General features: G+C 48.3%; 1 protein-coding gene across 4 annotated transcripts in view; it reads right to left on the bottom strand.

Annotated features, from left to right (window-relative positions):
• LOC144943108 (neuroblast differentiation-associated protein AHNAK-like) overlaps positions 1-16,149 on the bottom strand; it is a 72,458-nt gene that overhangs the window by 20,383 nt on the left and 35,926 nt on the right. For all 4 annotated transcript variants that reach the window (XM_078870292.1, XM_078870291.1, XM_078870293.1 and 1 more), the window contains exons 4-8: positions 6,851-6,927; positions 4,244-4,459; positions 3,184-3,554; positions 2,032-2,148; positions 25-721 (exon numbers count right to left, since the gene is read on the bottom strand). In XM_078870292.1, coding sequence (XP_078726418.1) covers positions 25-721; positions 2,032-2,148; positions 3,184-3,554; positions 4,244-4,412 — 1,354 coding nt within the window. In that variant the 5' untranslated portion in view covers positions 4,413-4,459; positions 6,851-6,927. The remainder of the gene's footprint in view (positions 1-24; positions 722-2,031; positions 2,149-3,183; positions 3,555-4,243; positions 4,460-6,850; positions 6,928-16,149) is intronic.

The following is a 16,149-nucleotide window of genomic DNA, read 5'->3' as shown; positions in this document are numbered from 1 at the left end:
CGAATTAACAAAAAATGTACGTACCCTTGACAGTGCCTTCAAAGGCTGCAGACGTTCCAGCGTCAGCTCCCGATCCTTTCATTTTCTGAAAGCTTACTTCATACTTTGGTATTTTCATTTTGGTTATGTTCAAGTTTCCAGGAATTTCCACACCAGGAGCATTCACATCCACTTGTGCCGACTTGGTCTTGGCATCTAATTTTGAATCGGCTATCTCCATACCGCCAGTTACTTTCGGCTTCTTCACATTCAGGCTCAAATCTGCGCCAGATATTTGGAAACTCGAATCTCTCACTTCCGTCGTCGTTATCTTTGTTCCAGAGACTTTCCCTCCCAGTGATCGTGTATCAAAACCGGGGACAGAGAAGTCAACACCCTTGCTGTGGGCATCAGTCTCACGTAGACCAGATACATCGGTTTGAACACTTGGGCCAGAAATGTTCAATGTCTTGGATGTAAATGAAAAGCCATCATCTGGTCCTTTTATCGTTGGTCCGCTGAGCTTAATGCTGTGATCACCGTTCTCTGCTTCCTGTTTGATTTGAAAGTCTGGACAAACTCTTCCACCGTCGCTGCTGAACGAGTAGCTGGATGAGCTAATTCCACTCTGGAATGTGTGTTCCATGTTTGGGTCAAACTCTCCTGAGGTCCTTGAGCCTCTTTGGCCCTTGAAGAGTACAGTGGTTGCATGAGTGGATGCTCCTTTATGAGATGTAGAAATCTGAAATGAAAACACAAACGTACTATTTTAATATGCTGCCACATTTAACTAAGCGACTGTTAGCAAGTACAGGAATTCAAGGACCTTGAGTGTAAGTATGTAATTGACTTACAGTATCCAGGAGTCTATAAATTGAGTTGCATTTGTGGTGATTGCTACATTGGAGAAACGAAACGTCATGTTTCTGATCGTGTCCGCGAGCACAAGTCAGATCTGAAACACGGCAGAACTGATTCTTCTGCCGTTGCCGATCATTGCTACAACTCGGTGGGCTCTCATGAAATTGTCTTTTCCGAGACCAAGGTTCTCTGCAAACCTCCCGGCTACCTTCAAAGGTTTGTACACGAAGCCATACAAATATACAAACACAGACATAATTTCAACCGTGATGATGGGTACAAATTTAGTAATCATTGGAAAGATGTTATCAACCACGCAAAAAAGACTTAATTACACTTTTTTTGGACCATCTTATCTGACAGGCACTATTTTACTTTACTTTACCGAGTGTTAACATCCCCAGTTATTTTTTAACAGTACTCTCTTCATTGTTCAGCCAGCATTGGTATAAACATGGGCATTTTCGTTCATTTGTCTATCATGTGTATCAGGCCTCCCCTCCCCCTCTCTGTCCATTGTGTTGGCGTGTGCAGCAGCAACCGCGTCCAAGCCGTCGTCCATTTTTTTTTTTGGCCCCGCCCCCCCCTCCCCCTCCCGATGTGTTGTACTTAGCACTCCGTGCTGTCTTTGAGCCCCGCCCCCCTCCCTCCCGATGCGTTCCATTCATTGGCTACCACATTCTGATGGGCTCCCCCCCCCCCTCTCCTCCCCCCTTCAACTTGCTTATAGGGGATTACATCTTGAGTCATTGCCTCGCTTGATGCAGCTAATTCGGCTGTGACGTTCCCACCTGATGACGGAGACTTGTGTTGCCTCCGAAACGTCGTGATTTTTGTTTTATATTATTTTATTTTCATTAATTTTGATGTTTTACCTACGTGACTTTACCGAAAAAAACCTATAAATATGTAAACTCATTGTTCAGAATGTAACAAGCATTGCACTATAAATACAGGGGGAAAACCCCACAACTAAAATATTGGCATGTTAAAGGTAGTGTAATATTCATCATTTACAAACTTGGAGCAAAAATTAGTAATTGCAAATAACCGTACTAATTGTTATTCTGCCTTCTGTGCAACGTAGTAGTCGCGCTATGCCACTAGGTGACAGCGCCGCTGCGTTTGCCATTTGTGCGCTCGCTTGTATACTGGCCGCGCCGACGAAGCGGCGAGTCTCATGGATCATACCCCGTGCTCAAACGCCGATCCGCCTGTTGGACCCCCACTTGCATCCAGATCCTCGAAGGACAGACGAGGTTTGATCTTCTTCTCGAAAATCTTTGTATACTGTTCATTGTTGGCGCTCTGCGGAGGGCGGGGTAAATGGCAAAAAAAACAACGACGGTGTTCACACGGAGCCGCACAAACAGTTCAAGCACAGGCGTATATGTAGAACTTCTTTCGCACCATACGTAACCAACCGTGCTAATCGGAGGTGCGGCGGAAGGGCAACAAACTAAACGCAAAAAGGTAATGGTGAAGCCGTGCATGCGCCACACGATTGTAAAAGAACTACATTTTAATTACATACAAAATGTAGTTGACACCCAAGGCAAGTAGTTTACATACCTTGACGACAATCAACTGAATATCTACAATTGAACCGGGGACACCTATGTGACCACCACTATTGTGAAAATCATCTCGCACATTCCCCTTCCCCCCGCCGCCCCTCCGGAGACTTGCACATACCCCGGGGATAGGCGCACCACAGGTTTGGGGACCGACTGACCCACTGGCCTAGGCACTATGGTATATCTGCGAGCGTGTGGGGCTTCTTCACCGATTTATTATTGCACGCATGTGTGGCCGTTTTTATTCTTATCGTGAGCGGGGGCATCCCACACACACGTGCGCGTGTGTGTGCTTGAATATACTATTGTCATTAGGTTGGGGAAAAGAACCCTGCCGGGCCGAACATGTGCACCGTGAACTTACAAAACCTCCACCAGGCCATGTGGTTGTCTACGCCAACAGCGGATGTTACGGATCACATGATATTCTTACAGTCGGCCACTCGTTTCTTCAAATTACAGTATAAAACCAAATTTATTAAATTTGACCAAGTAGCAACGTAGCCCCCTACTGGCAGACTCATTTGTGAAAGCAAGCAATTTCGTGATATCCTTATGCTAAATAATGGCACGAATAGAACACGTGCTCGAAATAATAATTATAATCGCCACTGCACAGGTATTCGTGTTGAACTTCCTCCGCACCGTACGTAGCCAGCCGTGCTAATCGGAGGCGCGGGGGAAGGACAACGAACCAAACACACGTCTCGTAGCTTCGCGAGGACGCCCCATCATCAACCTCCGCGCGCGACGCCGGGGCACCCACCCCTCCCGTCGGGCTCATTGAGCCAAAGTTGAAGTCGCGCGCCGTCGGGGACGTGGACTCGGCGCCGCCAAACTCCAAGTGTCGCGGGTGGCCGGCTCCGTGTATGCTGTACTCCACGGTGGTCGCCGTGCCGCCGCCGCCGCCGCCAATGCCAACGCCCCCGAGCGAGCCGCCCTCCAGCGAGAAGCCGCCTGCCGCTCTGCGGGACGGGTGCTCCAGCGTTCCAGTGGGAGAACCGGCGGGCGAGGTGGTGCCGGAGGTGCGGCGCAGGCGCAGGCCTGTCGTGTAGTGCTCGGAGAGCGACAGGAAGCGCACCGCGTCCTCGTACTTCATGTCCTTGAAGTAGACCGTCGCCGAGATTATTTGGTCCCCTGCAGCGTTAAGAGAGTAAGAAAAAGAGAGCGTCAGTTTTGCTGATACACGGGGAAGCGATTAAAAGCGGCGGTTACATTGGAGATGAATAATGTAAATAAATGAATATCCAACAATGCCGACCATTCCCGATCGTGAATCATCTCTTGCCATTTCCATTATCATCAACGTTGTTGACAATTGTCATTAAGGTCATGTTTTGTGAAGCTGCATAAAACATTCAATGATTTAGTCATCGGCCTATGGAATTTCCACATCAATAATATTCAGTTTAATAGGCCTGGTGATGAAACCGGTCCAAAACTTTCTTCCTTAAATAATATTATGGAAAGCAAATATAAGCCGAGCGGCGAACGCCTATTTTACTTGTACGTGGATCGACATGGCTCGCACACGGGTGAGACGGTTTGCTGGATGGAGGAAGAACCTCTCAGGATCAAGGCTACGAAGCCGACGACTCAAGTTCCATTCCCAGCCACAGTTAACAACGAACCCTGGCGGCAAGTGATACGGAGCGAGCTATTAAAAACTTTTTTTATATTTTACCAGCAAAGCTCCACTGAGCTATATAGCTCTTTTTCAGAAGCCGCCTGGCCACCAATGATAGCTCAACAAAGTGGCTCATCAGGCACGATGGGAGTTTGCACGCGGCAAGAGTTCAAGACGGCCGGGTCATCGTCGTCGTCACCTTCGGCGAGGCGAACTTTCTTGGCGAGCGGAGACTCCTTGTCCAGCTCCTTTATGTAGATGCCGCGCTTCCCGCCGCCGTCGATGCTGAAGTCGCGCGACGACACGCCCTCATCCCCCTCCAGGAGGATCTCCACGACGCTCTCCGAGCCGTCCCCTCCCTCCGCCATCGTGTCGCTCCCCGCCCACGAGGGCCCCGCAGGGCTCCTGTAGATTCCTATCCACGCACGCACGCACGCACGGGTGAGAAGGATTTCTGGATTTATGTATGTTGAACTTATTTCGAACCGTGCATCGCCAACCGTGCTAATCAGAGGTACGGATGAAGGGAGAACCTCTCCAGGATCAAGGCTACGAAGCCGGCAAACCAAGTTTGATTTCCAGCCACGGCTAGATCTGGACAAAGCTATTAAAAACAATCAACTATTATTATTTTACCAGGTAAAGCCCACAGAGCTATATATCCCTTTATCAAAAGTTCAACGAAGTGGCTTATCGTGTTCAAATTTATAGCAAATACTCTACAAATGATCACAAACCACCGCGTCCTCCTCCCACCCTCCGCAAATTCACCATCCTGTACCGACCAGCGTGGTGAAGTATGGTTAAACAGCCCCTGTGACCAGCACCGAGCATTGCCATGTGATGGTGTCAGCCCAGAATTGTATCTTACCATCCTTGTACACAATTTATATACAGGTTCCAGGTAAGCCAAGGTCTGTCGTTGCAAATACTGCGTGCGTTTAAGCAATTAGCGCTTAGCGCTTACATGCGTATAGATGCAGCAGCAATGCGTGCCTGTCTATCTGTGCGCTACGTACAAAATCTTCAACGCGTCAAGCGGGAGCTCGCTCAGTGGCACGCTATGCGCGGATGTCCAGTTAACATGACTTGCGTATATATGCGAGTGGGGTCCAAGATAAATATGAGTCAGGTGCAACAAGAGTTTGCTAAATGACTGAAGAGTTCGACCGAAGGGACAACTGGGAAAAGCCATACGAGTACACGCAGAGGGATATGAGGGGCAGGTCGGAGTGCTGCTGAACAGTGCATGAAGAAGCAAGGATAGGTGCATGCTTGGCATTACACAAAAACAGGAATTAGCAGGACATATCCGTATTCATGTTCGCACCGTACATAGCCAACCGCGCTAATCAGAGGTGTGGGGGAATGACAAACTAAACACAAATAGCAGTTCTAAAGAAATGAGCGCTCAACCTAGATCATTTAAAAGTACATAGCTCCAGCAGCTTGATAATATTGGCAGGAAGAGCATTCCAGATGGCCGCAGAAGCGCACGTGAAAGCGCGCGATGCAGTGACCGTCTCAATGGTTAGCCAAAAGCCGCATGCTAAATACGTTACACTAACTTAATAATGCAAGGGAATGGAATGAGGCCGGACAGACGTCATGGGAAGGGACGGTGTCCCGGTGGTCGAGACCCAGGAGGCATTGGCAGCCCAGGGGAGACCATGACGAAATGGCCAGAGCTTGAGGAAACCTTCATCCAGCAGCGGATAGATCATGGCTGATGACAATGCGAAGAGCCCTTACTATATCAAATTAGTACATTTAAACTGGATTTTCAAAATGAAGCCAAATCTTCACTATGAGATCTCTTTTACCAGTGGCAAAATATAATGGTAGGTTTTTACCCTTTTAACTGGTACAAAACTGACACCTTTATTCAAGGCATCATGTTTGCAATGACCACAACACAAGTAGTCAATAAAGCAAACAAAAAGAAGCAACTCTGATAAGGATAATAATATGCACTGTCCTTGAAGTTGATTGGCCCACACCCGAGACGGCTTTCTTTAGAGCCTAGTCCCCATTGGTGTAGGGCCAGATGACACCAGAAGGCGTACAACTCAAAAACAGTGCAATATCAAAGTATTGAGAGTTCGGGGTAAACATTTACACTATGAGATCTCTTTTACCAGTGGCAAAATATAATGGTAGGTTTTTACCCTTTTAACTGGTACAAAACTGACACCTTTATTCAAGGCATCATGTTTGCAATGATCACAACACAAGTAGTCAATAAAGCAAACAAAAAGAAGCAACTCTGATAAGGATAATAATATGCACTGTCCTTGAAGTTGATTGGCCCACACCCGCCTTCTGGTGTCATCTGGCCCTACACCAATGGGGACTAGGCTCTAAAGAAAGCCGTCTCGGGTGTGGGCCAATCAACTTCAAGGACAGTGCATATTATTATCCTTATCAGAGTTGCTTCTTTTTGTTTGCTTTATTGACTACTTGTGTTGTGGTCATTGCAAACATGATGCCTTGAATAAAGGTGTCAGTTTTGTACCAGTTAAAAGGGTAAAAACCTACCATTAGAAGCCAAATCTTGTTAGATTTGTGCAAATCCTTTTTTCTTTTAAAAATCCTGTTCTCAAATATCCTTCTGCTGCCATTTGCATGGAAGGGAAATGGATTACCGTCCACTTCTGTGCATCCACATCTCCAGGTCACCAACTGGCATGACCCTCAACCACAGTACACACACGTAATACACAACAGCGCGGAACAATTACTGCAGGTTTGCATGCATACGGCAGCAACAGCAGCAGAGAGAACTTAATAAAAACGTATTTATTACCTTAAAGAACTTTGACAGTGAAGCAGCCTAGGATTCAGAAGTCCTCATATCTCGTCCCCAGCATCCACTTGAGTTATCTGTGAGGCAGACACAGAACACATCCAACTTGGCACCGGCGACACCAGAACTACTCCATGCACGCACACACAGCAGCACGGATCGCTCGCGTCACCACCAAACCTGCCATCACGGGCGTGGACTTGCAGTCGGTGCAAATTGAACTTTTTAATAGTGGCATCGCTCGGGGCTCAACCCGCCGAAGACGTCTTTGAGCAATCGCGTCTCCCTCTCGCTGGCGATCGAGAACCAGAACTGGCCGAGTGACATTTTTCTGCATCTCTTTGGCGTCTCGGTGTGTCTGGTGTTGCACAGACAGCGACCGGCCACTGTTGGCTGGGATGTTTGCTCGTTTTTTCAGCGAAGAGAACGGGCGCGTGATGTTTTTGGGGGCACAAAATCCATTCGCTACAACCGTGGGACCTTGCTACAAACAACAACAAAAAACCGAACTCCCGCGCACACAGTAGCGTTCATTGATTTGCGCCTACTGAGAAACGGCGATCGCTCCAATTTCCCCGCGCGCGAGGGGGTGGCATATCCTCTGAACCCGGGCTCCGTCACGCACACATTTTTGTGAAGTCACGGCAGCGACGCATGTTGACCCGCCGCCATCTGCGTTCCTTCCGTGCCTTATTAACTTTATGTGGTCCGTGCGCGTGACATATCGTTGTGGAAACACCGACGCTCTTTGTTGCCGAGCCCCCATGCAAATGCGTGATTCGCGTTAGCTCGATATGCATCTGTTTCACGTCCAATTCTCCGATGTATTTATAAGGTCAACACAGACGCCGTGTTACATCGCAGTTTGCCGCCGAAAACATAATCAAATTAAATTTTTAAAGGGCGTATAGTTATATTTAACTCCTTGTTATGTGCTACGGTTGGGTATGGATGATTCCAATTCCCTAAATTATGACCAAACCCACATCGCAATTGAAAAAATTACGACCGGCTGGAAACAACAACGCATACATGAATGCATGTGCAGGCCGAGAGCTTTTGCACGCGCAACGAAAACCTTTCGTGCGTTGTTAATGTTCAAGGTGTTTGTGATCACACGAGGCTGATAACTCTTTTGTGGAATGCGTGTTTCTTTACGTACACACACACACATTCACGTGTGCACGAATGCACGTGAGAGACCCATGAAGCGGTTAAACATTTTGCACTTTTAAAAACACGGGTAATTGACAACGTGAAAACATTTTTCGTTCCATGCCAAAAAAAAACGAACTCTCGGCATCCGTGTAAATTGTCCATCTCCAAATAAGTCTTTTGCATCTGGCAACTCAACTCTTTCCTTTAATAATCAGCCGAGTGAAGCCTGTTAAAACTACATGTGACAACTGCCCGCTAAAACTGCCGCCTTATTGCTCAAGAACAAGATGAAATTTTCCGCGGTTAAGTGTGCACGTGCACAACATATATCATCAGGAACAAATATAATATGAACCTGACCTGGGTCTGCCAATGTTGACACGGTCTAAAATATATTGGAAACATTGCATTAGATAGAGCTCACTTATTACCGGCATTTTGTACAATCTACAACAGTCGATGGAAATATCTTTGGAGATGTACTGGCATTGCGAATACTACTTCGCAAATTGAGAGTTTAGTACAGTAACACCTCGGTGGTTTACATCGAGGGGGAATGCGTTCCCGAAAGGTGCGACGCTAAATATCAAAACGACGTCAATCAAAGAAGCGATGTACAGGGTAATAGTTAGTGGGTGGCGGTGGTGGTGGCGAAGGCTGAGAGGTGATGGACAACGAGAATGGACGGACAATGCCGTCAGCGACATGAGCGTGTGTCGAGGCGACGCCAATCGGCTAGCAGTGCGAATAATAAAGTGGCGACGTATTTGTGAAACGACGTTAAAGGGAGAGACGTCAATCGGGGTCATCCCTCTTTTACGAGCCACGGATTAAAATGTGAGAATTTCCAGGGAGGATGACGACTGCACCCAGCAGAGGGTGCTGTGTAATCACTCGGCAGCTGCCTGGGTCAGGACGAGACCCGCCCAACAGTTGACAAGAGCGGCTTGCCAGCCCCACCTTTTCATAACCCACATGGCACATTCATCTAAAGTGGCACCCTGCATTGGCAAAAAAAAAACTCAAAGCGCCACTATACTCTAACGTGAATAATTTCAACTTCTGCCAGGGTCCAAAAGCCTCCAGAAATGTTATAATTTTTTCCTACAAAACAGCGCTCGCATTCTTGAGTAGTGTGATAATGTGTGTGCATAAATGGCAAGCACTTGAGGAATGCTGTTTACATGTACAGTAGTGTGGAAGAGTAGGCAGAATACCCTACAGAGCTACCTGTATAGCGGAGGCCCTTCCACCGCCTGCAGTGTGCACGAGTAATTAAAGGGCAGCACCTGTACCTTTTATATACGTGTAATCACACAGAAATGCATCAATTATGTTCACAATACACGCAGGGAATTGCCGGTGAGACTCAAGACATTACAATGTTTCCACACTCTACTCTTTGGTTCTTTTGGTAAAGTCACGTAGGTAGAAATATATATTTTTTCATTTTATTTATACCTACGTGACTTTACCAAAAGAAGCAAAGAGTATGGATTCCTGCAGTCACGAAAGCTTCAAATCAATCTTTCCACACTATATAGAAGAAGACGATATGTGAATATTACATTAAGGCTAAATGGGCTTGCAGAACGGTGCAGAAAAATCGAGTAGCAAAGACGGCGGAATCCAAACAAGAGGGGACAGATTCCCAAACTGAATCGCGACACCGGATTGCGACGATTCATTTGGGACAAGAGTATGATTGACATTCGACACACTGGTTCCCAAACGATGTTGCTGCTTCCACCGCCGGCTACAAACCTCATCTCCCTAAGCACTGTCGCTGCACGGCGCCCTAACATGGCCCCCGCAGTATCATTTGCAGTGTAAATTGAGGTGATATTTGTAGTGTCGGCACAGTCCAGTGTAGCGCAAAAAGTCCTTTAAAAATACCGGTTTGTTTTCTGAGTCTCTTCGATGATAAAATAAATTGGTGCCAAGCCATTACCTGTTGATGTTTAAACTACCTTACAAACTGCCACTTAAGTCTGAACATTTACACAATCAGCCCTGGAATAGACAAACAGTGCCCAAATACGTGAGCCAATTTTGAAATCTGCCCAGTATTTGTTTTTTGGCAGTGTTGGGTAAAAAAAAAGGTTCCTTGTAAAAACACAAATGAAAAAAGTGCACACGCAAGCACAATCAAATAAAACACGGGCTGCATGAGCAGCGATGCAGTCCCTCGGTCGACCTGCAGGTTGCGTGTGGTGGGGCAAAGTGTGGGTGCTCCTGCATGTTCCAAAGTATCTGCCCATCCATGGGAAAGTAGGCCAAGGTACCCTAATCGAGTGGTGGCCCTTCTGCCAGCAGTTGTGTAAGAAAGTAATAAAAGGCACGTCATTTATAGTAAAAAAACGGTCCCTTACGTTTGGGATTAAAGTATGGCAATCCAAATGGATCTTACATTTTCAGAACATTTGTCAAAAGATGCAGCACTTACATTACTAATGCCTTTTATTTACCCATGAAAGCCTCACCAGGTGTCGAGACTCATTTTTGCAGGTGTGTCCTAAAAAGTTTGGTCAATTCAATCAACGAATGTTTTGGCTTCACGTGTGAGGAAACTCAAGTACCCCAATGAAAACCCACGCAAGTACTATATCGGGGCAATCGAAATGAAGAATCGACTTGCTGTAGTGCCATTTTCCTTCCATCTTGCAGACGAGAAAGTTTGGGAGGTTCACAAGTCCACGCGATCCACCCAGGCCTTGTTGCCTCCGAGGCGCTCCGTGTCACAGAGGTGTGCGCAACAACCACACAAACGTCCGGCATGCAGCAAACATGGGCAACAAAGCCAAGGTAACTTCTGGGCCGCAGATCTTCATATATATTTCGTGAAAATAATGTTCATAAACGCGGAGACGGTCTATTCATGCGTCGAGGTCCACACAACGGAGGCGGTAGAGGAGGCAAAAAAAACCTGTCCTTGTTTATATCACGCCGTGTGAACAGGGTGAGGTAGCCGGCCTGCAATCTGTGAACAATGCAGTCGTTTCTTTTCATTCGACGTCCAACAACAATGCCAGCCCTGAGAACTTTCCTGCGGTGCTTTCTTTATTCAATTTTTTTCGCCACCACGAAGGACACCCATTACGGTCGTACGCTGCCGATTTTGATATTATTATTATACACCACTGTGTCCTTGTGATGGTGCCGTGGCATAACGGTCAGCACACGAGACACGCAATCAGTGCAGGGGTCGCCGGTTCAATTCCATTTCCTTGGCGCGCGGTCGCATAATACATGGTATACTACTAACAGTTGATAGGCACGGCACGTCGCGTCTCCCGGGGTAACACGGGGGTAACCCAACTCTTCTTCCAGGATGTATGGAAGAGAAGGCCAAGTACCCTCGAGTGGAGTTCCTTCTAACAGCGGTGGCATGAGCAACTGCAGAACGGCACTTTTGCCTTTTCCTTTCTGGATCCTTCCATTGTCCGCTCACTCTGCCTCCTCGTCCCATCTCTGGGGTATTGCATGACCGGTCGTGGGCATGTATCCTGTAAACCCCCTTACTGGCTGGCTCTGCAGGCATCGTGTCACGCTGGGCCACACCAGCGTTCACTTCTGCTGGCGCTCGTTAAGACTTGCACAGTGCCGCTCGGAAAGTGATTTGGCACGAATCTTTCACGCCGAGTTGAGGGGGGGGGGTCAAGGGTTCATGCTTAATTGCAAGTCGGCCAAGCTGAAATTTGGCTCACGCAAACGCCTGAGGGATACCCCGTTAAAAAAAAAACTGCCTAAGTTGCCACGTGGTTGGAACTGTTAGACCAACGTTTGCCCGATGAACCGCGCTTAATGGGAAGAAGAACCTCACGGTTTGTGGGACGAACGGCAAGGAAAGAAGGAGTTTAAAAAAAAAGCCACACATCTGCGTATGGTTGCAACGCCATTTTGTGAGACAAGGCACGCTGTGGAGTGCTGTGTGAAATGGCGACTGGTATGCATGCATACAGCAGAAATCTTAAAAAAAATAAAAAAAGACAAACATCACATGTGCGCAGATGCCTCTGGGACATTTTCCGATGAATGTCAGGATCTCTGGGATTTTATAAACAGCGGGCGTGGCTCAAGCACGATTCAGTCTCCAACGACCACCACCACCACAACCCTCACCACTCACCACCACTACATCCCTCACCACCCCCCCCCCATCACTCACCCCCACCATCACATCCCTCACCACTCACCCCCACCCCCACCACCACATCCCTCACCACTCACCCCCACCACCACACACTTCTTACTCTCCTCCAAAAACGTCTGATCTCTCCCAACCCCGCTCCCTGCGAGCTCTCTCACCACCCTCACAGTCCCACCCCAAACTCACCACGGTCCACTCCTCCCTCCAGCCTCCCCCGCCAATGCACAACACATTTAAGACTCCCGCAACGGGAGGAAGAAAACCAGCGGGGGAATAAAACCAGCGGAGAAAGCACGTGCGCAAAAAAAATGGTTCGATATCAGTGTAAAAAAACTATTTGTTCCTGGGTAGTAAGTGTTATTTCCGAATTAATTATGCCTCAAAAGTACAGAAAATGGCTATTATTCCCCACAAACTTTGCTTTTGTGACCAGGACATTGATATTTTGAAATTTACCTATTTTCAATGAGAAAACATGTGCATTTGTGTCATTCCTTCACATAAAGTCCCGGTCACAAAAGCAAAGTTTGTGGGGAATAATAGCTATTTTCTATACTTTTGAAGCATAAGCAATAAAAAAATAACACTTACTACCCAGGGACAAAAATCGTGTTACATCGTGTTATCTCAAAGCTCAAACCACTTCCTCTGGCCTTGTTGAAAGGGAGAGAATCGTCACACCGCGATTCTTCCACGCCGCTCTCACTTGAGAAAGTAAGCAGAGTGGTGGACACGAACGGGAACGACCTCAATCCCCCACTGCTGTATCCAGGACATCCCCATGCCGTGCAGGATCGTTGTGGTTATTTCTAACCACGCTTCACCACACTTTTGCCCAGCAGCAGATGCGACGTGACTATCAACTGCTGGTTATAGCCCATTTATTATACCACTGGGCACCAATGAGATGGAATTGATCCGGCGACCTCTGCGCCGGATTTGTTCGCGCTGCTCTCGGATGCCCACAACGTAGCACCGCAGCAGCCCACAGCACACTGCGCCATGCATCGTGGCACTATCCAGGCTCCGCTCTGCTTAGCTTGCGAGATGTGACGATATCGGTCGCATTCCAGGTTGATACGATCGTGGGCGGAAATCAAACATTCAGCCTAATTTGCATTAATATGTTTGCGAGTGTAAAAAGTGTAAACCGTAATTGCATGACGTCCTAAGATTAGACGCCAAGCAAAGTAAACATTCGTGATTAACCCGTTGACGTTAAAATGATCATGTCTTAATTCAACTATTAAAACCTCAGTCAACTCCATGTGTATTTTACATGCGGAGTGCTGGGGAAAGTCCACGCACATGAGGAGATAATCTAAACAAATACAATGGTCTGGTCGGAAAACCTACCCGCCATATGTACGTCAAACTTCTTTAGCACCATACGCAGCCAACCGTGCTAATCGGAGGTGCGGGGTGCCTACTACAGGCACATCGTTTCACCCCGAGTGGATGTGGCTGCATCATTACTTGACCCACCAAACCTGTCTGCGAATAACCAGATTGCAAACACAATCAAATAAGGGAAATGTGAATCTCTGCAACTGCGTGTTAACACCACTGCTGGTGGCAGGGACTCCACTAGAGGGAGCATCTCGGCCCACTCTTGGGCGATCGCCAGACATCTCGTACGTACGCTGAACTTCTTCCGCACCGTACGTAGCCAACCAAGCTGATCGGGGGTGGAAGATATGGGAGCACACCCACACTTTAGCTCGCCACGCGCGCGACGTGCCGAGCGGCGAACCGTGGTTTGCCCGTTTATAACGCTGGGTGGGCAGTCAGATGGGGACGCAGGGGATGCAGAAGGGGGGGGGGGGAATAGTGAAGAGTATCGCCCAACATTTCATCTGCCGCGCAAGTCCAGCGCTCGAACGACGACGACTCCACGGAAGCTCTCCCTTACAAAACACAACACTTGCAGTAGCCAACCGTCGGCCAACGAACCATGCAGACCTTTCTGGACTCCTTCCAAAATAGCAGAACACCAAACGATTGCTCGTAAACGTAGTTTTTCTTCTTTTTTCTGCTCGTAGATTCTAAAACAAAAGTTTTAATAGCAGGTACTATAACAATGTTGTTTTAAGCCTGCTGCAAGTTATATATTTTTTTTTAAGGAGCGTTTATGCGTCAACTGTGCCATGTGGCAGCATGGCGCGTAGGTCGGGCAAAACATCCTGTTCGCATTCCACGATGCTTTACAATCGAGTTCTTCGGCCGTAAACGCACGCAGCTAGCCTCGGTCAGGAAGTCCCCGTGCGTGTGCCGACTCCAGTGCCGCCTTGCGCCAAAACGCACTGAAGAACAACACGCGGCTGCGAGCGTTAGTCGCGGTTGAAGCCGTCGGTCGCCGTCTCGTAAAACCGATTCCCCAATCGGGCACTCCAACCTCTCCCCAACATTGTCCCACCAGCGCGCAAAAGGACGCCAAATTGCCCTCCCACAGGGGCTCTTTCGGGTCACCCGGAGGCACTTCCGACAGCAGTAGTACGAGCAGCAATTGCAGGGCTGCACCTTGACCTTTAACTGCACTGTAATTAGCTGGGTGACCGCGGTGCATTCCCTCGTAGGGTAGGCATCTCCACACCAACCAGCACTAACCAGCTTGGGGAAGTATGGTCAAATGGCCCCAAAGCCCGACCAACTAAGATTACGGCAATCCACAAGTCGCGGCATGGGCCAAGAAGGTGACGGAGGAGGAGCAAAGAATCACGTGGTACGAGGCAGGACACCCTCTGGATGGAGGACGTCCCTCTCGACTTGTCGCGGCAGGGGCCAATGCTGCTGTGTGCAATCCCAAGCGAGTCATTTGGAGGTAATTTGTCACCGTTGGAATGTTTGGCCGATGACCAGTTGCAATCCACGTTTTTTTTTATTGAAATATGGGAGGAAACCCGTGCAATACAGGGGGAGAACTTACAAATTCCACACTCGCTCAAACAGGTTATATTATGACCTACAGTTTCACTGGACTTTCAAGCAGCAGCACAGAAAGCGACAAAAAAACAATGATTCTAGGCACCTGCTCATAAAGCAGCAACAGCTCCGCCTGAAGCCAGGCAGCTGCCCGCCACGAGCTCTAATCAGGGATTGGGAACACCTGCGTCACCTGTGTACATCACCTGTGTGCGTCACCTGTGTACGCAGTAGCAATCTCAGAAGCTGGACAGGTGCGGCTGGGGCCAACTTTGCAGCATTTTGTCAAATGGGCCTCCCGAGCGAGAAATCTCAGGAGTGTGCGCGCATGTGGCCGCTAAGGATGATCCACAGCGTGATGTTTTTCGGCATTCTTTTGTGTTGCAAGTTTTGGTGTGCACGCCTTTTAGTTCAAACAGGACTTGATAATAAGTCAAATAATCACGGCTCTGTGTGCCAAGCTGAGAAGCGTTTGAAGAGGGATGAATGATTGGCCATGTGACATCTTGCTTTTTTGTCAGTGGGCCAAATACCCAGCTGTGCCACACGAGGAACAGAGTGTAAAAGGGACGCAGTAACAGCAGTCAAGGCGCAGCCCTGCAATTTCTCGCTCACGCTCCTGCTGGCCAGAAGGGATTGCACCAGGCGGAGTGCCCACTGAGGGCCAGTTCTGGCCTCGACTCTTACACGCCTTGGCCTGATGGTCTCGGGAGAGATGGAAGGACTCACACTTTACTCCACCGCCACCACCACCGCCACGCACGACGACAATGTCGATAGACTCATTGCGGTTGTGCCCCATTTATGCTGCTGGGCGGACAGAGGCGGAGTGAGAGCTCGTCACGCACTCGCGTGGAATTTCTTTCACGTCGTGTAAAGCACGTGCATGTGTGTGTACACGTGTGTGTGTACACGTGCGTGTGCGTGTACACGTGCGTGTGTACGAGCTACTTCTAAACAACCACAGAGGTGTTTGGGGGGGGGGCTGTTACGATTGGTAGTTTTGCAATCACGATGAACAAGGGGTGCGACATGCGACTCTTACAAAAGAAAACTCGTTACGACCAAA

Source organism: Lampetra fluviatilis, chromosome 30 (genome assembly GCF_964198595.1).
Source record: "Lampetra fluviatilis chromosome 30, kcLamFluv1.1, whole genome shotgun sequence".
Taxonomy (NCBI): domain Eukaryota; kingdom Metazoa; phylum Chordata; class Hyperoartia; order Petromyzontiformes; family Petromyzontidae; genus Lampetra; species Lampetra fluviatilis.
This window is presented reverse-complemented; position numbering and strand designations above follow the sequence as displayed.